General features: G+C 44.9%; 1 protein-coding gene across 1 annotated transcript in view; it reads left to right on the top strand.

Moving 5' to 3' along the window:
• Positions 1 to 26,237, top strand: part of ATP8B4 (ATPase phospholipid transporting 8B4 (putative)) — a 2,552,767-nt gene that overhangs the window by 1,257,221 nt on the left and 1,269,309 nt on the right. Inside the window, exon 13 of the mRNA XM_069222521.1 lies at positions 8,333 to 8,376. Coding sequence (XP_069078622.1) covers positions 8,333 to 8,376 — 44 coding nt within the window. The remainder of the gene's footprint in view (positions 1 to 8,332; positions 8,377 to 26,237) is intronic.

Below are 26,237 nucleotides of genomic sequence, written 5' to 3'. Positions count from 1 at the left end.
GCCCTCAAGATACCGGCTTTTCAACTAAGCTTCCTGGACATGAAAGTGCCTGGGTAACCTAGAGTAATTAGTTGTGCTTTATAAATCCTTATTGATTGAATAGGCTGATGCTCGAACTGTTCTTAAAGATTTGCAAGTCTTTGTCGGGACATATGCAGCAGTAGCAGCATTTCACTCGGGCCAGAGACCTCCGTTTTCCTCTAAGTCTTACATGGATACCAATGGAATCCTTGGTGTTGCTGTGGATTACCCCTCTCCCTATCATCCTGAGAGAAATTTGATAGTGGTAAAGAAGAACTGTGACTTAAAACAGTCCTTAGCAGCTAGAGTATTAGACTCAAGTTGTAGTTTGATCCATCATCTCTATGGAGTCCAGAGCTTTAAATAATCTTCCTAAGGGATCTCAAGGAGGCCGGACCCCCTACAAGGTCCTGTTTGGGGTCCAGATGTACATTTCATATATTGATAATCCTGGCATAGTGGTGGCAGATACACCATTTGACATCAATGAGCGTTTCGATGTCGTACAGGAATTACAAGACTTCCGAGATAAGCACCCAAATGAAATTACCAAAAGTTCTGCCACTGACTAAGTGAAGGAGCAACCAGCATCTTCCAGATGGATTCCTGAAGTCGGGGTTCTAGTTCAAGAGAGGTTTACTGTCTTCTGGTTGTAAAAACAAATGATTTGTTTCAGTTGACCTAATCAAGCTACACCAGCCAGTCCTATACAGCAGTAAGCCACAAGAGTAGTTATCTGCCTCCTCTCACTACCCTGGAGGAAATGGCTCTACATGCATTAAATAATGCAAGTATTGTTTTTCCCCGGCTGGGGAGTTCAGATGGTGAATTTCCACTAGTTCCTTTTGCTACAGCCAATACAGGACGTGCTCCAGATGTGAGTCTACAGTTTTCAACTTCTGTTTCTAACAATGAATATGTTCATTTATAACCTCCCTTAGAAGACCCTACCCATTCTTCTTTACAATGTGAGGTCCCCATTTTCTTACAAACTGCCTCTGGTTATTTTGTCAACATTGATGATTTTTCTTCAAACATCTCCACACACTTCCCTACCTGGAGTATGTGCATTTTATCTTTGGTTGAATCATCCTTGGTCCTATATTTGGATTGCCATTTCACTGTTTTCCCCTCTTCCTTTGGTTTGGATTTATTAAAGATTTCTTCTTGATTTTAATATCTTTCAAAATGCACCGCTCCTGAACTGGTGGACAAGGTGTTAAAGCATCATTCTTCCTCATATGGGGTGCAGAGACCTGTCCCTCGTGAACATTTCTGCTTTTCCTGTCTCTGATGGAATGGTTTGTTATAAGGTTCCATTTGATATTTTTGGTTTGACAGAAACATTACAAATTACGTATGTATTTGAAATAGCTATAAATGACATATTAGTCCTGATGCCATTGCTGATGAATGGGACTTGGGGACTATAGGAAGCATGCTCTCTAAATTGGAAGGTTACACTGTATTTGAAACTGAAGGTTTGTATTTGAATTCTGATGATTATGGTGAAATGTGTTGCTATCATCACTATGGTCATCACTATTTACACAAAGCTAGTTCTCCGCATGCAATGTTTAATTGCACCCAATAGGAACATTCCCTGACACCACCAGTGGGTAGTTCATAAACAAATTTGAGAAAGTTTGCATATTTTTCAGGACAAAACCACTTAGATCCAATTTCTTATTCATATAAGCTTACCCCTTCCCCAGTGAAGAAAAACATGCTGGCTCAAACCAATTGATTTATTCAGACTCATATATATGCCAACTGGCCATCCATGTTATGAGTATTAGAAAAGGAAATTGATTTGAAATTGATTTGGGGAACACACCATTGTCAAGTACAGGGCATTGTTGCTTTGTTTAGAGGCTATCTCATACCTAAACACATTATTTTCCTGAACAAAACAGTACAACAATCAACTTGCATGGGTCAGGCTAAAATGAAAAAAATGAACACACCTAGTGTTCCCTCCATTGGGCGTTTTGACAATTGGTAACATTTTGCAAATTTCACAGAACAACAACTAGAAGACATGATGCAGAATGGTTCCTTTAATTCTTTCATTTCAGGCCCAGACTGATGGTTAGTGTGGCAAGTCAACACTAATGATTGTCATGAAGTTCTTTGAACTCCTCCATGAGTATTGAAGCTAGCAGACCAGACACCCGACACTTGTAATCACACCTTTTCCATGGGTTTTAAAGATAACAGACCAGACCCCCCAGTACTAGCAGTCACAACATTCATGAGTAGTTATAGCATCGGGAATTTATGCCAGCAATCGTTACAACATACCATGTTAGCTGCAGTTAAAGCATACTTGTCTTTCCTTTCCGATGACATGAATTTATAACATTTCTCATTAGGTCCTAGATCACCACATCTAAAGCGCTTCCTATATGCAATTTATAATGAGATTTTGAAAATTCAACAGAGACGCTGCTGAACGATTAAGACAAATTGACTGTTGTGTACAATGGCATGACTACACTGTCAACTCAAATTTATTATTTGAATATCATTTTATCATCTGCATTCAATATCATACATAAAGTCATGCTGTTCCTACAGCATGGGCAAAGTCAGTTGAGATTGATTACACAACTGAGTTGGACATTGCAGGTTTTAAATTCATATCATGTGCCATGGAGGTATCTGAATGTGACTGATATTTTGCCTTATATTTTAACACACATACAAAGACTGATGGTGAACAAAATGCAACTTATGCAATGCTTAACATTGAGCTTTAAGAGTAGCTGCTTTGTATCATTTCTAATCTCTTCATTTCAATTTAATCTTGTCTGAAACATTTTCAAGTAGGCAGATATGAAGCTATGGGGTATAGTTTTGTTCACACTTCCTGGGTTTTACCTTTCGATTATAAATGCGTGAGTAGGGAAACTGAAGTCTTCCTTAGTGGAAACGAATGTGAAAATAAATTTGGTCATTCATTACTTTGTAAAGAGGTGACACTGCATAGCACGTGTAATGTATCCATGGCCAATTTGGCGTGCAATCTGAAAGGCGTACCAGGTTTCTTGATTAGCCTAGTGTTCTGATTGCTCTCAAATGGGAGTTATTTGGTCCTGCACAACCAAGGTTGTTTGGATGAAACCAAGTATCCTATATGTGGTGACAGTCTCCAGGATTGTAACAATGTGTTATTTCCACCCACAGACATGGTTAGGGTAATTACTGTATGGCTTTCCATCCCTATTTGTAATGTTAACTCTGATAAGCTGAGACGACTGAAAGCATTCTTGTTTCAGAAGAACATTGCTTTAACATCTGCCCGAGAGACTTTTGATCACCAAGTTGCAAGGTGTTTCTCTGAAGTTCAGTCACTATTGTGCACAAACTTGGTGCAGCATTTTGGTGAACTTTTTCATTGAATAAGTAATACTACAATGGAAGTGGTGCACCTTTTGAAAGCGATTGGGTCTGACTTTCTTAGCACATTCCAGACTGCATTCAGAGTGTCACCGTTCTTTTTGCACCCTTTTGTTTCAAGTATTTTTGGAGGCATACCATTTGTGCTATTCCTAGTCATTGCTATATTGGTACTAGTTTTGTTGCTCCATAATGGATGTTACACTTCAAGGTCAAACAGTGATGAATCTGCAACACATATTCATTCCCATTCTTTTGTTACATGATTTTATGTATTGGCTTTGGTTGATTTATATTGTGTACTGTTTTTAACTGTTTTTATTTATAACTTATTATGTGAAACTGGTATTTGATTTATTGTGTAAAGTTTTTTATTATTATCTTTATGCCATTTAGTCGGATAAAGAATTACTTGAAATTACATTGTGCACCCTGCTTTCACATTTCTTGTGGGGGCCTTCTGGATTGTTCATATTTAGATAGAATATGCAACAGCTGTCGATGACCAAACTCCATCAACATTCTTTACCTGTAAGGACTGATTTTGATATTTTTAGTTTTCAATTATTGTAAATATACCTGGTCATCACCTATTTATATGCATGCATATCTGCTCATGGCTGTCCTAAAGGAGATGGATATCTGCCCACTGCATACTTATAGTTAATGCCATAACTTGCTGATCATTGGGTAATTAAGTTAAAATGATATTTACCTTGTGGAATGCTAGTATGGAACCCCAAAAGTCAATAACTGCAGATAGAAACCTTGTAAAAGTTGGTTACCTGCTCAGATGGTAAAATTAAGATGTATCCCCTCCAGATGTTGGATCCGTTTAAACAAAACTTCAAATGGATATTTCCACAGCCTTGGTGAAAGTGGTTTCATCTAAAAGGCACTGTCATACACATTTGATCAGAAGTCTAAAAACTGAGGAACTACAGGCAGTGATTTAAAAACATATAGTACCAGCTCCAAATTTTGGAAAAAACGGGGTGCAACTGCTTTTTTTAATTGGACAGCACAGTTTTAAAAAAAAGCTGTAAAATTAGCATGAGTTTCTGATTAGGCCTAATGTAATATTGCAATGACCACGGGACCCACATGTTGATATTTCTTTGTAGCACCTACGTTTCTATGGACCTCCTTCATAATACGTTTCAATTTGACCCTGTATCTTGCTCCCAGGCATTGTCAATACTAGAGTCATGTCAGGGGCATCAGTAACACTGGGGATGGATAGATTGGTGTAGCTAGTTACCTGGATTCATAGGTGGGATCCTGGGAGTACCCTTATAAATGAGCAATGACAATGGTCTTCATGAATACTGCACTGATTCACCTGGCTCTTCTTCATTTCTTTGTGATATTTCACTCAGAGGGTTTGGATGCGTTTTTAGTTTGAAATGTACCAGATCCATAATGGTTCTGCAGATTACATAAATCCCATGGGCCAATAACTCCATTACTGGCCCAATTGTAGTTACCAGAGATCCCTTAATGAGAGTCTGTATGTCTGTAAAATAATGGAGTGCTTGATTCAAATGGGTGGGTGCACAGGAGGCACATAATTGTGTTGCAGAAGGAATGCTTGAATGTTACAGTGCAACCCGCTGGAAAATACATTGATCAAAACTGAATATGAAGTTTATGACATCAATTTTCAGTATATTGTAAGGACATAATATCTATCATTGTGCCACCTAAACCCCCCTCAAAGTATATGTAATAGAAAATATAATACCATAGTAATTGGTGCCGTTTTATGCCACTCTTCCTGAATATCTCCTGCCTCTGCACTGATAATTCCTGTTGTTCAATATTGGCTGGTATTTTTGAGAAATGCCACCTCCGTGTTTCACTGTGATCTTGCTGGTCCTGTGACTAGTCAATATTCATTTCCTACTGGGCAATCTAAAATATTACTGGTGAAATCGATAATGATGTTGGCAAACTCAGGCCTCCTTTTTAAAGCAGATTTGGCCAAGACAGTTGGCCAACATGACCCACATCTTGGGCCAAGTAGTGGGCAGTGTTTCAATCCATAGAAATTATTATTTTATGCATCTGCTTCCTACAAAGACAACTTTAAGTTTTCTTGGTAGTGGGACTCAGGCTGACTATCAGCAAGTTTGATGATCATGAGTCTGTATTAATTGTTTACAGCGGAATAGGGATATATAATGAAGTTACTGCATAGCTAGGTCTTATCTATTCCAGGGCTAGAGAACAAGTAGCTTGTAGCCTGTTGTGTCCCTGTATCTCAAACAAAAGATCAGCCACTGACCCTTGGAATCATCTTTGTGGTTCTGGTTTTAAGGCAAGCAGGTCGAGTTGTCCTTCAGGTTCTTGATACATCAGGGCAGTCCTCCTTTTGATTCTCCACAGGTCCAGGAGTGTTCTGAGGAGCATAGTGGGGTGCCAGCCTGAGGGTAGGGGAAACTCCTGCCCACTTCCTAACTAATTGGAAAATAGTTCCTAGTGGTGCCTCTAACTAGTTTTGCAGCACTTCCTGTGAGTTTTACTGTAACCTATCCACAGTGCCCCTTTTTCCCTAAAACCAACATAGCAGAACATGTGTTCTCCCGGTAGGAGCTCTCTGTGCCCACCCACAGGTGAGGGTAGGGAAGTGAGCAAACCCTCTCCTGTTGTCACTACAACCAGTTCTCGGGCATCTCCCCCTTTCAGTGGGTTTGGCACCAAGCTGACTAGGAAGACAAAGGGAGGCAGGCCCAGTTGTGATCTACATTTGCCAGTGAAAAGGGAGGCACATGTTGAAGTTCAGAAAGGGGCTGGGCACAGCCTCCAGGCCATACTGCTCAAGGAGGAAAAACACCTCTCCACATCCAAACCTTTCATTCACTGTGTGGGAGCAACGACATCTCACCACAGGGGAGCCATTCACCAGTAACGTGATACTGGACTCCAGCATGAAGACACGTTTGGCTTAGGCAGGAAAATGATAACTTTTTAAAAGTGTTATTTTTAAAATAGTAATATATAATTTGACTTTACGATTACATTGGATTTTAAATTACTATTAACATGACTCCTTGGTTCAACTTTATAGCTGCTCCCAAATGGACATTGAGCATCATAAGTTGTTATAATTTAACCCAGGGTTTCCCTATAGGGGAGCCAGCCTTGCTACAGTGAAGAACAACTTTGGGGGGTTTCCCAAAACGTTAAATATACATGTCCTGCTTTTTAAATACTATGCACTTTGCCATATGGCCATTTTAGAGCCTAACTCAGAGTTTTCAGTGCCTTAAAGCCTCACCCACAACCGTGTCACTTTTACCAGTGCTTTGCAGTGAGCATACCATAATCAATTGGTAAGTAAACAGACCACCCTGCAGGCAGACCGATGATTGGATACACTGCTCTGTACTGCAAGTTTAACAGTTATACTTTTTAAATCCTTTAAAATGTTTTTTCGCACCATTTGTAATGTCAGTTATCTAACCAATATCAATATTTAGGGTAAACATCATCAGCTCTCAGTCAGGGCACTGTGTTGTATTGTCATCAAGATATGGGGATATCTCTATCAGTTGATGTTTTAAAGAATATGTGTAATAGAAGATAGTCACAGAGAATTTGCACAATGTGACCAGTATATCATTAAGGAGCTTCTCAAATCTGAAAGGCCTTAAAACAACATTAATTCAACATAATGCCTGAATAAATCAAACTCACTTTAGATGTAATCCTATACATATTCAACTATATATGCTTCATAGATGCAATGCATCCGGCCTGCAAAAGCCATCTCGGAAATCATTTTTTCTATTACATAAAGCTTAGAGTGGATGAATGTGTGTTTCTAAACATCTTACTAATTTCCCCCAGGGCAATACGTAATGGACTGGTAAGCGGTGGGTGGTATCAAACCCTGAGTCCAACCTTGGCATTTTTGGAGACAGAGGTCCTCCTTATTTCCTGCCCAGTTCGGCGCTGGCGGTCAACAAAAGACCGACATCGCGTTGAAGACCCCACTGGCCTCATTGATTGATTATGATCATTCAGCTGGGCTGCTGGGCTGAAGCAGTATTTCCGCCAGCTGGCCCAGCTGAATGCAGGGCCTGTACATTGGCACCGGCTCCACATGGAGCCAGCGGCAATTTAGCAGTGTGGCGGGTGCAGCAGCACCCGTTGCGCATGTCACTGCCTGTAAATCGGGCAGTGACATGCACGTTGGGGCTGTGCACAGGGGTCCCTGCACTGCCCATACCAAGTGTATGGGAAGTGCAGGGGCCCCTAAGGGGGCCCAAGGCACCCATTCCACCAGCCTTACCCTGGCAGCGGAAACCGCCATGGAAAGGCTGGTGGAATCAGATACATTATCCGGCAGACAGCGCTGCTTGCAGTGCTGCCCTGTCGGATAAGTAACTCCACCATCGCCTGGCTGCCTGGCAGTGGTGGAGTTACTCCAGTGGCGGTTCTGCCACGTATATTATATGGCGGTCTGGGCCACCATGACGATGGCGGTAATTACCGCCACCGCCGGCATGGCGGGCCAGACTGCTGTATTCATAACGAGGGCCAGAATTTGTAACAAAATCCAATTAAATTGATTGTTTTTCTATAAAATGTAACTTTAGCATTGTTTATTGTTTTGTGTAAAGTTATAGTGAACCATAATCTTGCTCCTGCAGACCGCCAGAATCCTTACCTTTAAAATGTATTGCTGGCTAGAAATCAAGCGAAAAGATAAAAGAAATGTTTTGGGTCTTAAACAAACTTTAACTCCAAAAATCCAGAGGTCAAGATTAAAGTTATGAAATGGAGAAGCACATTTAGAACTGTAAATTAATAGTTACAGAACTTCTTTACATTGCACAGGGACGATAAACAATATAATAAGTACCACACGGACAAACATTTGAATCTTCTTTCTATCTTTCAGGTGATGTGTATGACCAGTTTGGGAACAAGATGGAGATTTCTGAGGTACAGTACAGTCGTCCTAGAGAACAGATATTAACAAATGCACAGTTAAGAAATAAATTGATATGAGTGGAATATCTTTATATTTTGACGTTTTGTCATTAGGCTTGCAACCTTTGTTTCTAATGAGAAAACACCCTCTTGTACATTTGTGAATCGTATTCATGTCAGAGACTTAAAGAACAAGTAAAGACTACCATTGGCTGCAGGGGTTGAACCAAAGCTACTGCAGGTACTGAGACACAAAGGGGGTGGGGGAGTTTAATACAACCCTTCAGAAGGCCTCACTCAACCACGGTCAATGATATGTTTGAGATGTGGGAGACTCAGGAGACACTCTTCACATTCTGCAAGGGGGCATATAATTTAGGACTGTTCAACTGGTTGCAATAGTATTAAATAGGAGTTAAAAGGAGGAAGTCGTTTGGCTATGTGGAAAGCCTCTCTTTATCTTCTAATCAGGAACAGACAATCAGTGGTTTTCTGAATATATGCTGATTTGCAACAATGTGTTTTACTGGTGCTTTGTAAGGATGTCTTGACAATTTCATAGCCCAGCCATCAATCGAGACGTATGATCACTCAATTTCTACAGTTATTTTTATCGACTTTATCAACAGTGATAGCATACGCAGCAATTGTGTTCATACGTTAAAGTTAGACAGCTCAATTGACAATATTATTGCATTTGACTTTCATGGCATTTAGACAATAGATTTAGTAAAACCTGGGTTTCGATCTTGATTGTAGCTCCACCATAGTCACAAGATATTTTGGCTCCTCTGAGGGCATCCTATAGCTTTATACATTTGCTTTTGCACAGCAATCCATGCCACCAGTCCATTCAGTAGTAGGGGGAGCGCTATCCAATCTGCAGTATTGGGCAATTACCTTTTTAGCAATCAGCATCACCATGGCCACAACTAGTCTTATGCCTTGTTGGCCACCCCAATTTTCCATCAATCTCGGAAGACTGTAATGTATTTAATGGGCATATTTAAGCTGAATGACACAAAGTTGCAGGGAGACAGCTAGCACTCAGGAGACCACCATAGCCTCTTTCCAGTCAGCCTCTTCCACTGGACCTCTATACCTTGCTTCCTTTGTGTATGTAATTAAAATGGTGGGTTCAGACTGGGTATTACTAGCAACATATATATATATATGTGAAATTACCTTATGTAGAAGATGAGGCATGATATTTTTCATCTCTAGGTGTTTATATTCGGGTAGGTCTTACTAGTCAATCGTGTGTGCCTCAAACACGTCAGACCTGAAAATAGCCATAAAATTGTGACTTCTGAAAATAGAAATCTACTACAGCTGTTCAGAAGACTTGCTATTACTTCCATACTAAATGTCTTGTAATTTAAAAATACTAAGAACCCTTAGACCAAAAACAGCAAGACACACCATGTGCATCAGCTGTGTGACATGCCAGAGTGGGGTCTCTACTGTAAGAGTGCTTTCCATTCCGATCCATCTTAATGCCTGGTGCCAACATAAGGGAGTGATTTTCGTTCCAGCGGGCAGGGCCCATTTTTCAATGAGAGATAATGTTGATTCAGTGTCATGGGCATACCCAGGTATTTTAGCGGATCGGATGCGTGGCGAAGGTTTCCGTGTGTTCCCGAGACTGGCAGGTATGATCATTTCTCCCAGTTAACCTTCAGACCAGAGTAAGATACTTCCTTGATCTGATTATATTGGGGTAAAATGGGAAAAGTGTTAGAAATACATGAAACACTTAACTTTTTTAGGTGTTTCATATAGAGCGGAGGTAGATCGAATGTGCACTAGTCAGAAAACATAAATCGGGCTTCTTCCATCATTTAGACATAATTTCATATTACTCTCACCTGTTATATCACGTGATTTTACTGGCTGGATAATAACATTCTTTGATAGAAAGCACAAAACAGGTGGGATGTAAATGTATAAGAACTAATGCAAACCTTCCTCTGCATTCACTTCAGGCGGATGTAATGCAGATCTTTTCACTATGCATGTATGTATGTGTATACTACTTGTACAGCACGAACCTAGCCAAAGTCCAGTAAAATCTAAATGGCAAAGGCCTAGCACTTTAGGGCTTTCTCTACTAACTTGCACATTTATAAAACTTAGGGCCAGATGAAGGTAGCCTTTTGCGCCTCGCAAACGGCGAAAAACTACGTTTGCGAGGTGCAAAAGGCCTCACGCGATGCAGAAACACATTTTGCAAGTCGGTACCGACTCGCAAAATGTGTTTCCGACTCGCAAATAGGAAGGGGTGTGCCCTTCCTATTTGCGACCGCATCGCGATGTAGAGTTGATTTGTGACCGCGAAAGCGGTCGCAAATCAACTCGCAGTTACCATCCACTTGAAGTGGATGGTAACTCATTCACAAACGGGAAGGGGTCCCCATTGTGAATGCAAACAGAAATATTTTTTCAGAGCAGGCAGTGGTCCTACGGACCACTGCCTACTCTGAAAATAACCGAAACAAAAAGGTTTCGGTATTTTTTCTATTTGCAGCTCGTTTTCCTTTAAGGAAAACGGGCTGCAAAAAAAAAAAAAAAAAAAAAAATGCTTTATTCAAATGCAGTCACGGACATGATGGTCTGCTGTCTCCAGCAGGCCACCATCCCCGTGAGTGCCTAGACTTGCTATGGGGTCGCAAACTGCGACCCACCTCATAAATATTTATGAGGTGGGTCTTTGCTACCCCATAGCGAGTCGCAGAAGGTGTCTGAGACACCTTTCTGCATAACATTTTGCGAGGGGCAAATTGCGAGTCGCTGGTACTCGCAATTTGCACCTCGCAAAATGTTTTCTTCCTACATCTGGCCCTTAATAACTAAAAGCCTAGCAATTTTGCCATTGTGATGTGTTCTAAAGTCTTATGCTTTAGCACTGTTATCAGTCCACGATTCATTAGCATTGAAATGCTCTCAAATCTTAGTTTCAAAGGATCTCACTCAGACCTTGAATATAACAGGTGGAAATATAATCAAATAGTGTGGTTTCACAGGCAATAATCCTAATAATCAAATGCACTACTTTCATGGAGTACACTATTTAGCCATGTTGTCTTAAGGCGCAGTGACAGATGATACATCTTCCACACCTGTAGAAATCATCGAACCATTTTAACCTTGTCTTAATAGACAAAGCATTTTTTCACGTCAAAGTGTGTGTTCTGGTTTCAACATTAATTGAAATGTATGCCTTGTCATTTGTGCTCAAAGAGGCATGTGGGAAAAACCAAAAAGGTGTGAATGGAATGCTGAAATTAATGGCAGCCCCTGGGCTGTCCTTGGTCCATCGTTTTTTAAGTTCACCCTGCCAATACGGATAGGAACCAACATTAGCAAATCAACCATAGCACTACTCCAGTAGGAACAGTACAGGTTTAACCGCTAAGAGACAGGCTCTGAACAGAAATAAAAGCGATGCTAGATTGGTTTCTGCATTATTGAACCTCATCAGCTCAGCGCTACTTGAATTCTGCATACTTTCTGACCTAGGAAGTGTGTTGCTCATTTTATGCAGATGTGGGGACAACCATTGTTTTAGGTCTGACCTAGGGACAATCTTAGCTGTCCAACTAGTCTTGTGTACTCAAGACATTCCTTTATGAAAAAAATATATAATGGTTCAGACATTTGATTATTCAACTATCATTTACATTTTACTACCGCTCATCATAGTGTAAAGCACGAGGCAATGAGTCAGCACACGTCTGCCATGGCTCTCTTGCACTGTGAGTAATAGCATCCTTAGACCTTCCAGCCTTAGGGTGGTCTTCCCCCAAAACATTTTGCCTTCAGCCCTCCTATTTTTGCTGATCCCGATTTTACTGGCCTCAGGTCTCTGTGCGCTATACCACTGCTAACCAGTGCTAAAGTGCTTGTGCTCTCTCCTTTCAACATGGTAGAATTGGCTTACACCCAATTGGCTTACTTAATTTAAGTCGCTGGTAAAGTGGTAATAAATGTACCCAGGGCCTATAAATTAAATGCTACTTGTTGGCATGCAGCATTTATTGTGCCACCCACTTAAGTAACACTGCAAACATGTCTCAGGCATACAATTGCAGCCTGTGTAAGCAGTTATTATCTTCCATTACAACCTGGCAAAATAAACCTTTTGCCATTTGCTATGCCCAAACATTTCTGTTTAATACATATGTCACCCTTAGGGTAAGCCCTGAACAGTCCAGAGGGTAGTGTATTTAAAAAGTCGCCCATGTACTTTAAAGTTTTATATGTCCTGGTAGGAAAAAACTCTTAAATTCATTTTTCAATATTGCAAGGCCTACCACTCCCATAGGATAAAATTGGGTTACCTTATTACATTCAATAAGTGATAACTTTCAATTGGGAGCACGCACACAGATTGAGTTTACTGCCTAAAGAAGTGTAAATAAAAGGCTTCTTTAGAGGTAAAGTCACCTTTTTAGTCACAATTCTGAAAATGCCACTTTCAGAAAGCTGTATTTCCATAGTCCCAACCATTTGGTTAGTCTACTGCCTGTATACCGGGTCACATGACTAGGTGTAGTTAACAGTTGGTCTTTGTGTATTGCTCCCAGACAGTGAGACAAAGAGAAGCTTGGTTTTGGCAGGCTGGGGCACTCTAAATGTATGAGTATGAGGGATTTTCCCATAACACACTTGCACATCACAAAGGCCCTGTCTGAGCACTCTCACAAAGAGTTTGGCACTCGTCTATTGTGACCTCAGACAATCTGGGGCCAGGGCAGGGAGGCAGGAAATTCCAAGCATTTCTGGGGTTGGAAACCTCTAGAAGCTTCTACTTCTTTTAAGTGGGCACCAGATATAAATATTGGACCTCAGACCCCAATTCTTCAAAACCCATCTAGACCTGTGGAAGACTCAGAAGGACCGCTGTGCTGCAAGAAGACTGCCACTCTGCTGCTCTGTTTAGTGAAGTACTACGCTTGCATCTTCAACCTGCTTTCATGTTCGTGAAGTGCAGAAAAGCTTTATTTTAAGAGCACTGAATCACACCAAGGGCCGAGGCCCCGAGGGGCACCAATTGGGCTCAGGAACCCACTGCAGCTGGATCCAGGATCTGGTTGGAAAGTCTTTTATGTCCCTGAGGCTCAGATCAGGAGGCCAGCTGACTAGCTCTAGGGTCATGGGTTCAAGGTGAAGTTGCAGGCCAAGTTCTTCTTCCCCAGGCAAGAGGGCATCAGGCAACAGGTCAGCAAAGCAGGGGAGCAGTTCATTTAGAGCAGCAGTCCACCAGAGTGGCAGTCCTTGTATCAGCACAGAAGTCCTTTCAGACAGAACAGAGTATCCAGTGGTCCGTAAGTGTACTGAAGAGTTTGTGTCTGAGTTCCAGTATTTATACTGAGGCGTGCATTTGACATGGGGGGGGGGGCATCTAGAGGTTTCACTTTGAGATACCCGGGCATTCTGCCTTCCCTGTCCTGGCTCCAGACTAACTATAGGGTTTATACAGCCCTTTGTGTGAAGGCAGGACATAGCCTATTCATCTGTAAGTGGGGCTTTGCTGAGCTCCTCCCTACCATCCTGCCAGGATGACCCATCCAGGCACACCTAAGCTCCCTATCGTGTGTGGCTCATTAGGAGGAATACACAAAGCTCAACTGTCAGATACACCCAGTCATGTGACAAGAGACACGCTAGAGGGACTAAATGTCTAATACAAGAAAATGCTAACTTTCTAAGAGTGGCATTTTCAAAATGTCAATTTAAAATCCGACTTCACCATAAGTTAGGATTTAAAATTGTGATCCCAGAGACGCCAAGCAGGAACTGGTTATCCCTTCCCATTTGGAAACTACACTTATAAAAAGCAGTAAGGCAACTCCAGTGTTATCCTGTGGGAGAGATAGACCTTGCAGTAGTAAAAAAACAAATTTAAGAGTTTTTCACTGCCAGGACGTATACTTAAAAGTACATGTCCTACATTGTGAATACATTGCACCCTGCTATCTGGGCTGCCTAGGGTGTACCCTAGGTGTGACCTAAATGTATTCAAAAGAAAGGTTTGTACCTGGCAAGAGGTTTACGTTGCCATGTCAAAACAGCAGTTTAAAACTTAACACACAGGCTTTGTGTTAGAAATGGGGTTTTTGGTTGGCAGTCAGGTTACCCTCTGTCCAAGCAAAAGCCCTCACTCTAGTCAGGGTAAGTCACACACTATCCAAGATTATCCTGTGCCCACCCTCTGGTAGCTTGGCACGAGCAGTCAGGCTTAACTTAGAAGGCAATGTGTAAAGTATTTGTGCAATAAATCATACAATACCACCATATAGCACCACAAAAATACACCACACAGTGTTTAGAAAAATATATAATATTTATCAGGATAATTGTAGGTCAAAGAGAATAAAGTTGCAATGGAAAATTGTAGAAATATCACAGGGAAGTGATATAAAGTGTCTTAAGTCTTTAAAAAGCAATAAAGTGTCTTTCAAGCACAGAGTACCTGGTTTCTGGTGGGAAATCTCCTCAGAGGGCCACAGGAGAAGAGATGCGCGGAAAAAGGGGTGTGGGCGTCGATTTCTCCTCAGCACACACAGACTTGCGTCGTTCTTTTCCACGCGGGGAAGTCGGGCGTCGTTTTCCGGCGCGCAGACAGTCTCTTTTTGTGGGTCGCGGGGATTACCAGATGTCCCGGGTCTGTGCGTGGATTCTCCTGCTTGTTTTCCGGCTGCGCGTCGTTCTGCGGGGCTGCGCGTCGAAGTTTCGATCTCACGGTAGGCGTCGCGTCGAATTCTCCTTGGAAGTCGGGCGGCGTTGTCCTTGCGAGGCCGTGCGTCGAAATTTTGGTCTCACGGCAGGCGTCGCGTCGATTTCTCCTTGGAAGTCGGGCGGCGTTGTCCTTGCGAGGCCGTGCGTCAAAGTTTCACGCTCACGGTAGGCGTCGCGTCGATTTCTCCTGGAAAGTCGGGCGGCTTTGTCCTTGCGAGGTTGTGCGTCGAAGTCTCGAGCGTCCCGAGGGCGTCGCGTCGATCAGCGTCGGTGTGCGGCGTTTTTCTCGCTGCGAAACAAGCTGTGCGGCGAAATTTTCGGCGCACGGAGCGTCCAAGTGAAAGGAAGAAGTCTTTTTGGTCCTGAGACTTCAAGGAACAGGAGGCAAGCTCTATCCAAGCCCTTGGAGAGCACTTTCACAGCCAGACAAGAGTTCAGCAAGACAGCAGGGCAACAGCAAGGCAGCAGTCCTTTGTAGAAAGCAGACAGGTGAGTCCTTTGAGCAGCCAGGCAGTTCTTCTTGGCAGGATGTAGTTTCTGGTTCAGGTTTCTTCTCCAGCAAGTGTCTGATGAGGTAGGGCAGAGGCCCTGTTTTATACCCAAATGTGCCTTTGAAGTGGGGGAGACTTCAAAGAGTGGCTAAGAAGTGCACCAGGTCCCCTTTCAGTTCAATCCTGTCTGCCAGGGTCCCAGTAGGGGGTGTGGCAGTCCTTTGTGTGAGGGTAGGCCCTCCACCCTCCCAGCCCAGGAAGACCCATTCAAAATGCAGATGTATGCAAGTGAGGCTGAGTACCCTGTGTTTGGGGTGTGTCTGAGCGAATGCACAAGGAGCTGTCAACTAAACCTAGCCAGACGTGGATTGTAAGGCACAGAAGGATTTAAGTGCAAAGAAATGCTCACTTTCTAAAAGTGGCATTTCTAGAATAGTAATATTAAATCCGACTTCACCAGTCAGTAGGATTTTGTATTACCATTCTGGCCATACTAAATATGACCTCCCTGCTCCTTTCAGATCAGCAGCTGCCACTTCAACAGTGTATGAGGGCAGCCCCAATGTTAGCCTATGAAGGGAGCAGGTCTCACAGCAGTGCAAAAACGAATTGAGGGTTTTTTTACACTACCAGGACATATAACTACACAGGTACATGTCCTGCCTTTTACCTACACAGCACCCTGCTCTAGGGGATACCCAGGGCACACATTAAGGGTGACTTATATGTAGAAAAAGGGGAGCTCTATGCTTGGCAGGTACTTTTAAATGCCAAGTCGAGGTGGCAGTGAAACTGCCCACACAGGCCTAGCAATGGTAGGCCTGAGACAAGGAAAAGGGGCTACTTAAGTGGGTGGCACAATCCGTGCTGCAGGTCCACTAGTAGCATTTAATCTATAGGCCCTAGGCACCTGGAGTGCACATTACTGGGGACTTATAAGTAGATTAAATAGTTCAATCAGGTATGATCCAAAGTTACCATGTTTACAGAGAGAGAGCATATGCACTTTAGCACTGGTTAGCAGTGGTAAAGTGCGCAGAGTCTAAAAACCAGCAAAAACAGTATCCACAAAGTGGAGGGAGGCAGGCAAAAAGTTAGGGGTGACTACCCTAAGGCTGTCAGGTCTAACATGTGTCCCCCCCAGCTGAAAGTGGGGAGAGCTACCCGACCTCTTGGGAGCTCTCATCGCTAAGGCGGAAGTACCTGGAGAGACCATCAGCATTGGCGTGGTCAACCCCTGGGCGATGTTCCACCGTAAAGTCCATCCCCTGTAGGGAAATGGACCACCTCAAGAGTTTTGGATTCTCACCCCTCATCTGCATGAGCCATCTGAGGGGCCTGTGGTCTGTCTGAACTAGGAAGTGAGTCCCAAACAGGTAGGGTCTCAGCTTCTTCAGTGCCCAGACCACAGCAAAAGCTTCTCTTTCAATAGCACTCCACCTCTGTTCCCGTGGTAATAGTCTTCTGCTAATGAAGACTACCGGTTGATCTCTGCCCTCCTCATTCAGCTGTGCTAGAACTGCCCCTATGCCATGCTCTGAAGCGTCTGTCTGCACGATAAATTCCTGGGAGTAGTCAGGGGCCATGAGTACGGGGGCCGTGCACATGGCTTCCTTCAGGGCGTCAAAGGCTTTCTGACAAGCCTCTGTCCAATTCACCAACTTAGGTTGCTTCTTGGAAGTGAGTTCTGTCAAGGGTGTGACAATGGTACTATAGCCCTTGACAAATCGGCGGTAGTATCCTGTGAGGCCTAGAAAGGCTCTCACCTCCGTCTGTGTTCGGGGTGGTTGCCAGGCCTTGATAGTTTCAATCTTGGCCTGGAGTGGCTGCACCTTGCCACCACCCACTAGGTGTCCTAAGTACACCACGGAACCCTGACCAATCTGGCACTTACTGGCCTTGATGGTCAGGCCTGCCTGTTGCAGGGCCTGAAGCACCTCCTTGAGGTGAAGCAGGTGTTCCTCCCAGCTGGAACTGTAGACAGCTATGTCATCCAGGTAGGCTGCACAGAAGGCATCCTTGCCAGCTAGGACCCCGTTAACCAACCGTTGGAAGGTAGCGGGGGCATTTTTCAACCCAAACTGCATCACCCGGAACTGGTAATGGCCATCCGGGGTTGAAAATGCGGATCTTTCCTTGGCCCCCTCAGTTAGGCCGATCTGCCAGTACCCTGAAGTAAGATCAAACGTACTCAGGAACTTGGCAGCGCCTAGCCTGTCCACGAGCTCATCAGCTCGGGGGATGGGGTGAGCATCAGTCCGTGTGACTGAGTTGAGACCCCGGTAGTCCACACAGAACCGGAGTTCTGGCTTCGCACCTGGGGCAGTAGCCTTAGGGACCAATACCACTGGGCTGGCCCAGGGACTACTGGACTTCTCAATGACCCCTAGAGTCAACATCTTGGAGACCTCCTCCTTGATGCTGGCCTTCACCTTATCCGACAACCTGTAAATTTTGTTTTTCACAGGGAGACTGTCACCGGTGTCAATATCATGAACACAGAGGTGGGTCAGCCCAGGAGTAAGGGAGAACAGGGGGGAGAACTGCTCCAACAGCTCATAACAGTCTCCTTTCTGATTTAGAGTCAGGGAGTCAGACAGAATGACCCCGCTTACTGACCCATCACCTTCTTGGGCAGAGAGGAGGTCGGGGAGAGGTTCACTCTCCTCTTCCGTTCCTTCATCTGTGACCAGAAGCATGTTAATCTCCGACCTCTCAAAATGAGCTTTTAGTCGGTTCACATGGAGCACCCTTAGGGGATTCCTAGGGGTTTTGAGGTCCACTAGGTAAGTGGCCTCCCCTTTCCGCTCCTTTATTTCAAATGGGCCAGACCAGCGGTCCTGGAGAGCTCTGGGCTCTACTGGCTCCATTACCCACACTTTGTCTCCAGGTTGAAACTCTACCAGGGTGGCCTTCTGGTCATACCATTGTTTCATCACCTCTTGACTGGCCTCAAGGTTATCTTGGGCTTCTTTCCAGAAGCGGGTCATCTGGTTGCGGAGGGCCAACATATAGCTGACCACATCCTGAGGGGGTGTCTTTGGAGCTTTCTCCAATCCCTCCTGGACAATGCTTAAGGGTCCCCTGACAGGGTACCCATAGAGAAGTTCAAAGGGACTGAACCCTACCCCTCTCTGGGGGACCTCTCTATAAGCAAAGAGAAGGCATGGTAAGAGGACGTCCAACTTACGCCTCATGGCCTCAGGGAGGCCACCAATCATGCCTTTCAGGGTCTTGTTGAATCTCTCCACAAGACCATTCGTCTGGGGGTGATAGGGTGTGGTGAACTTGTAAGTTACACCACACGCATCCCACAGAGACTTCATGTATGCAGACATGAAGTTAGTGCCTCTGTCAGACACTATTTCCTTGGGGAATCCCACACGGGTAAATATCCCCATCAGGGTTCTGGCCACCACCGGTGCAGTTACTGTCCTTAGAGGGATTGCCTCTGGGTAACGGGTGGCATGGTCCACCAAAACCAGGATGAACCTGTTGCCTAAGGCAGTTTTGGGGTCCAAGGGACCAACAATGTCGATGCCCACCCTTTCAAAGGGGGTGCCAACGACAGGAAGTGGAATCAGGGGGGTTTTAACCCTTTTTCCTGCTTTACCACTGGCCTGGCAGGTAGGACAGGATCTGCAGAACTTGTCTGAGTGTGTCCTCATTTTGGGCCAATAAAAGTGGGTGACAAGCCTGTTAAAGGTCTTGCCCTGCCCCAAATGTCCTGCCAGGGGAATGTCGTGAGCCAGACCCAGTAGGAAGGTTCGGTAACATTGGGGGACCACCAGCACACGTGCTGCCCCAAAGCCCGGAACCTTAGGCTCACTGTAGAGGAGATCATTCTCCCAATATAGGTGGTGATCGCCAGAGGCGTCGCCGGCTGCCTGGTTTGAGGCTTGTTTCCTCAAACCTTCTAGAGTGGGACATTCTTTCTGCGCCTTGCAGAATTCCTCCCTGGTGGGTCCACCCTCAACTTGCCAGCCAGCAAGCTCAGGTAAGTCACCTAGGGCGGCAATGTCTTCCCCAGTTGGCTCGGAAGCCTCCTCCTCAGGAGCCCCGTCAGCCACTGTGGGAACAGCTGGGGCCGGTTTCCCGCACCCCTGGTCCCTCCTCCTGGCAGCTCTCTGGGCCATCGTTCCAGGCTCCAGATGCCCTTGACTTCCCTCTCGGTCAGCCATGGACCGTGTGGTCATGCAGACCCACTCAGGTAGCCCTAACATCTCCAGGTGAGACCTGAGCTCCACTTCTTTCCAAGCAGTGTGCTCAAGGTCATTGCCTAACAGACAATCTACAGGCATGGCAGGACTCACAGCTACTTTCAGAGTACCAGAGACCCCCCCCCACTCAAAGGGAACCAGAGCCACCGGTAGGTGACTCTCGCGATTGTCAGCTACTCTGACCTGGTGGAATGTATTAGGGATTATCTGCTCGGCTGACACCAGCTGACTCTTGATAGTAGTCATACTGGCTCCTGTGTCACGCAGAGCCTCCACCCTCTACCCATCAATGGTGACCCACTGCCGGTACTTGGAAGTATTTCTGGGCATGTGGGCCTTGGGCACCATTTCTCCTTCTCCCAGGGACACTAGGGAAATCTCTACCTGCTCCCCAAAGCTAGTTGGGTCCATCTCCCCCCCCGAGTGCTACACTAGTCAACCCAGGTGCCTGTCCGGTAGTGGACGGTGCCCTCTTGGGGCACTGTGGATCGCCTTTGTAGTGACCATATTGGTAACACTCCATGCATTTGGGGCTAGATTTTCCTGACCTGTCAAATGTCCCTGGCTTTTTCCCAAATTTGGAAAAGGAAGGGTTGCCACCCCCTCCCTGGGAATTCTTTTGGGGGCCTTTAGAGAGTTCCTTATCTGTAAGTTTATCTCCCCCCTCTTTCTTCTGTTGGGAACCCTGACCACCTTTGTGGGAGTCCCCCCCAGGTACCTTTTTGGACACTCGGGTGCTAACCCAGAGGTCCGCCTCCTCAGCAAGCTTCCTGGGATCAGTCAGCTTACTATCCACTAGGTGCTGGCGCAAATCTGTATAAGTAACATTAAGCATATGCTCTCTCAGGATCAAGTCATATAAACCTTTATAATCTGCTACTTTGTTGCCCCGCACCCATCCATTCAGTGCCTTACTAGAGAAATCAAAGAAATCTACCCATGTTTGTGTGGTTTGTTTGGTGCTGTCCCTGAACCTCTGACGGTATCCCTCAGGGGTCAGCCCAAACTTGGCAAGTAAAGTGGCTTTCTGGAGTGGGTATGTGTTTTGATCCGGTGGATCCAATGTGAGAAGTGTGTCCCTCCCCAATGGCAGCACATAACCCCACATAGCTACCCCCCATTGCCCTTCAGGAACCTCATGAGCCCTTAGTGCAACTTCATAAGCAGCTAACCATTTATCTATGTCATCTCCCACCACAAAACTGGGCACCACATTTTTGGGTATACGAACCTTCTTTTCTCCAGCAGGTCCTGTCTGTATGCTGCCACCATTATTGCTGGATTCAGACTGTCTTGCCTTGATCTCCAGCTCCTTGAGACTCAGTTCATGAGCCAACAATAGTTTCTTTTCAGCCAAAGCTCTTTCAGCTTCCACTTGTTTGGCTGCTCTTTCAGCTTCTGCTTGTTTGGCTGCCCTTTCAGCTTCTGCTTGAATCTGTTTGGCTGTCCTTTCAGCTTCAATCTGTTTGGCTGCTCTTTCAGCCTCAGCTTGTTTGGCTTCTCTTTCTGCCCTCCTCTCCTCCTGTTGCGCCTCAATTTTCAGTTTTGCCATTTGCAATTGGAACTCCCTTTCCTCTCTCCTTTCCTCTGCAGTCAGGCTTTGCATGGAGACACTGCTCCCTGGTCTGGAAGGGTGCACAATTGCAGTGGTAACACCATCCATAGATAGTGAAAATCCTTCTGAGGGGCCATTTTCTGGCTCCCCTTCCTCATCATCCTCTAAATGGGCTTCTGCCCAGGCCCTCAGCGCCACTTGAAAGTCCTCCTTTCTGGAGGCCCCTTGGGTGGGTACCCTTAATGCCCTGCAGAATCCTCTTAGTTGTTTGACCGTGTATGTATCCAACTGGACTAGGTCAAAGTCTCCTGTCTGAGACCCAGTCAGAGACATGTTGAGTGAGGATTTAGTTTTTGAAAATTGTCAGGAAAAAAAACGGATTTTCAAAAAGAGATAAAAACCAAGTTGACCTTCAACTGTGGGTAGGTAGTGAGATACTTAGCTACTGTATGTCACTGCACAAATACAAGTCCTATCCTCACCGCTGATCACCAATGTTAGAAATGGGGTTTTTGGTTGGCAGTCAGGTTACCCTCTGTCCAAGCAAAAGCCCTCACTCTAGTCAGGGTAAGTCACACACTATCCAAGATTATCCTGTGCCCACCCTCTGGTAGCTTGGCACGAGCAGTCAGGCTTAACTTAGAAGGCAATGTGTAAAGTATTTGTGCAATAAATCATACAATACCACCATATAGCACCACAAAAATACACCACACAGTGTTTAGAAAAATATATAATATTTATCAGGATAATTGTAGGTCAAAGAGAATAAAGTTGCAATGGAAAATTGTAGAAATATCACAGGGAAGTGATATAAAGTGTCTTAAGTCTTTAAAAAGCAATAAAGTGTCTTTCAAGCACAGAGTACCTGGTTTCTGGTGGGAAATCTCCTCAGAGGGCCACAGGAGAAGAGATGCGCGGAAAAAGGGGTGTGGGCGTCGATTTCTCCTCAGCACACACAGACTTGCGTCGTTCTTTTCCACGCGGGGAAGTCGGGCGTCGTTTTCCGGCGCGCAGACAGTCTCTTTTTGTGGGTCGCGGGGATTACCAGATGTCCCGGGTCTGTGCGTGGATTCTCCTGCTTGTTTTCCGGCTGCGCGTCGTTCTGCGGGGCTGCGCGTCGAAGTTTCAATCTCACGGTAGGCGTCGCGTCGATTTCTCCTTGGAAGTCGGGCGGCGTTGTCCTTGCGAGGCCGTGCGTCGAAATTTTGGTCTCACGGCAGGCGTCGCGTCGATTTCTCCTTGGAAGTCGGGCGGCGTTGTCCTTGCGAGGCCGTGCGTCAAAGTTTCACGCTCACGGTAGGCGTCGCGTCGATTTCTCCTGGAAAGTCGGGCGGCTTTGTCCTTGCGAGGTTGTGCGTCGAAGTCTCGAGCGTCCCGAGGGCGTCGCGTCGATCAGCGTCGGTGTGCGGCGTTTTTCTCGCCGCGAAACAAGCTGTGCGGCGAAATTTTCGGCGCACGGAGCGTCCAAGTGAAAGGAAGAAGTCTTTTTGGTCCTGAGACTTCAAGGAACAGGAGGCAAGCTCTATCCAAGCCCTTGGAGAGCACTTTCACAGCCAGACAAGAGTTCAGCAAGACAGCAGGGCAACAGCAAGGCAGCAGTCCTTTGTAGAAAGCAGACAGGTGAGTCCTTTGAGCAGCCAGGCAGTTCTTCTTGGCAGGATGTAGTTTCTGGTTCAGGTTTCTTCTCCAGCAAGTGTCTGATGAGGTAGGGCAGAGGCCCTGTTTTATACCCAAATGTGCCTTTGAAGTGGGGGAGACTTCAAAGAGTGGCTAAGAAGTGCACCAGGTCCCCTTTCAGTTCAATCCTGTCTGCCAGGGTCCCAGTAGGGGGTGTGGCAGTCCTTTGTGTGAGGGTAGGCCCTCCACCCTCCCAGCCCAGGAAGACCCATTCAAAATGCAGATGTATGCAAGTGAGGCTGAGTACCCTGTGTTTGGGGTGTGTCTGAGCGAATGCACAAGGAGCTGTCAACTAAACCTAGCCAGACGTGGATTTTAAGGCACAGAAGGATTTAAGTGCAAAGAAATGCTCACTTTCTAAAAGTGGCATTTCTAGAATAGTAATATTAAATCCGACTTCACCAGTCAGTAGGATTTTGTATTACCATTCTGGCCATACTAAATATGACCTCCCTGCTCCTTTCAGATCAGCAGCTGCCACTTCAACAGTGTATGAGGGCAGCCCCAATGTTAGCCTATGAAGGGAGCAGGTCTCACAGCAGTGCAAAAACGAATTGAGGGTTTTTTTACACTACCAGGACATATAACTACACAGGTACATGTCCTGCCTTTTACCTACACAGCACCCTGCTCTAGGGGATACCCAGGGCACACATTAAGGGTGACTTATATGTAGAAAAAGGGGAGCTCTATGCTTGGCAGGTACTTTTAAATGCCAAGTCGAGGTGGCAGTGAAACTGCCCACACAGGCCTAGCAATGGTAGGCCTGAGACAAGGAAAAGGGGCTACTTAAGTGGGTGGCACAATCCGTGCTGCAGGTCCACTAGTAGCATTTAATCTATAGGCCCTAGGCACCTGGAGTGCACATTACTGGGGACTTATAAGTAGATTAAATAGTTCAATCAGGTATGATCCAAAGTTACCATGTTTACAGAGAGAGAGCATATGCACTTTAGCACTGGTTAGCAGTGGTAAAGTGCGCAGAGTCTAAAAACCAGCAAAAACAGTATCCACAAAGTGGAGGGAGGCAGGCAAAAAGTTAGGGGTGACTACCCTAAGGCTGTCAGGTCTAACACTTTGCAATGGCAGAACTTTCATTTTTTAAGGGGTACTTAAGTGGGTGGCGTAATCAAGGCTGCAGACCCACTAGTAGCATTTAATTTACAGGCCCTGGGCACAGGTAGTAGCAATTTACTATGGACTTATAAGTAAATTAAATATGCCAATTGGGTTTGTCAATGTTATCATGTTTCAAGGAGAGAGCACTTTAGCACTGGTTAGCACTGGTAAAGTGCACAGAGTTCTAAGACAAAAAAATAAGGTTACTAAAAATGGAGGAGGAAGGCAGAGGGTGGCAGGTCTAACAGGGACATGCTATGATCCTTCTGGCATCAGTAAGACTGATGTACAGGCTAGACATCCCTGAGGGAACTTCTGAGCCATATAGCGCTTCAGTGCTGGAACACATTTGACTTTCATAAAGAGTCAGAGTGAGACTCCTGAGACTCGGTCTACTAGTGGAGTGTAAGCTAAATGTCACCTTTAGTTAATGGGGAATAACCACTCCTGCTAGCAAGAGAGGGACGGGGCTCAGGGATCCACCTATAACACATTAGAGCGCTGATCTGAGGGAACTGTGTGCATTGTTTGTGAATGTTGTACTTTGCTTTATGTACGTATATAAAATCTCCTTTTTCATGAAAGCACGTTTGGCTGGACAATATTGTATTGCTTCTCCTGAACTTATTATTAGAGGTGGGCTTGTGTCCCCTGCAGCCCCTGCAAAAAGCCATGGACTGCTTGTCCCACATTACCACTGAGAGGTACTTGGCCTTGCTGAAGGGGCAATTGGCCCAGATACTCAGGATCCATAGTAGGTCGTCCATGGGACGTCAGGAGTAAAAGGCCTCAACCCTTACGGTTGGGCCCAGAAGCTCCTTCTTGCTTCTTGGTCCTCTGAACAGGGTTCTGACACTGGTGTCTCTAGTGAAAAAGTCTAGAAATGTCCCGCTATTCAAGTGTCTGAAATGCAGGACTTTGCTCATGCCCCAGTGAATCGTTTGCTGAGAGTGTGGAGATTGGGAATTTTGCAAAAGATAGAAAGGGAAGTAGAGTGGTTCTGTTGCAAATTGTGTTGAATCATATTAGGGAAAATATGGGATTTTCATTGGATGATGAGTAATTCTAAAAAGTTTGTTTTGTGCTAGTTTCAGTGTTTTTCCAAATGATCCTTCAGATTCATCCCTATGTCATTGATTTTGTGATGAGACAATGGAAGGAAAAAGATCAAATTAATTTGCCTGGATTTATGCTGCATGCATATCCTTTTCCAGACATGGGTTAAATAAAATACTGGATTCTGTGCTTGTCAACTGCACAGTTGGTTGTCTTCTATGGAGAACATCTTTGGCAGAGGAGGCCATTTTGAAAGACTGTGGAGAAAAGAAGGTGGACTCTTCATTGAAAAACTTTCTGCTGGCTGTCATGTAGCTACGAGAGCAACATGGTGGAGTCTTTCATATCAGAGTTTCAAAATCTTTTGACTGCAATTGAAGGCTGTACTGAATCTTCTGCCTTACTAGAAGGAAGGGAAAGGCAGATGGAGTATCTGTTGGATATATCATTTGATGTTGTTAGAGTTTCTGCTCTGGCTGGATGGTGATGTATACTGGCAAAAAGAAACTTGTATTTGAGGGACTGGCACACTGATTGAAGTATCTTGAGGAAAAATGCACACATTTTTCAATAAGAAGAAACACTCAGGTCTGAGAGATCATCATTTGGTTCATCATGTTTGGCTTTATCAGGTTGGAAATCTTTTATAAAGCATCTTAAAGACAACCGATGAAGTTTTCAAATAGATCGAAGGACTAAGGTTCCCAGAGAAAAAAATCTCAAAAAACAAAATCAAGCTTCTTTGCAAGAGAAGCAGCAGAAGTCCTGACTATGCAGTAAGTAGCTTGGACTTACTGGTTGGAGATAGAATTGATAGTATCCAGAACTTCAAAGATGCAGGGGAGTATTCTTTAGTCCTGCAGATAGTCAGTCAGGGATACCAGATAGAGTTTGTAACTTTCCTTCCTAATTCCAGCATGAAGAATACACCCCTGCATCAGTGTCTGGAAAAGAGAGTAGCATTTTTTTCAAATAGTCAAGGACCTACAAGCAAAGAATGCAGTAATTCCT

The sequence above is a fragment of the Pleurodeles waltl genome, chromosome 3_1 (assembly GCF_031143425.1).
Source record: "Pleurodeles waltl isolate 20211129_DDA chromosome 3_1, aPleWal1.hap1.20221129, whole genome shotgun sequence".
NCBI classification, from domain to species: domain Eukaryota; kingdom Metazoa; phylum Chordata; class Amphibia; order Caudata; family Salamandridae; genus Pleurodeles; species Pleurodeles waltl.
The sequence above is the reverse complement of the archived record's forward strand: the minus strand, read 5'-3'. Positions and strand labels throughout refer to the sequence as shown.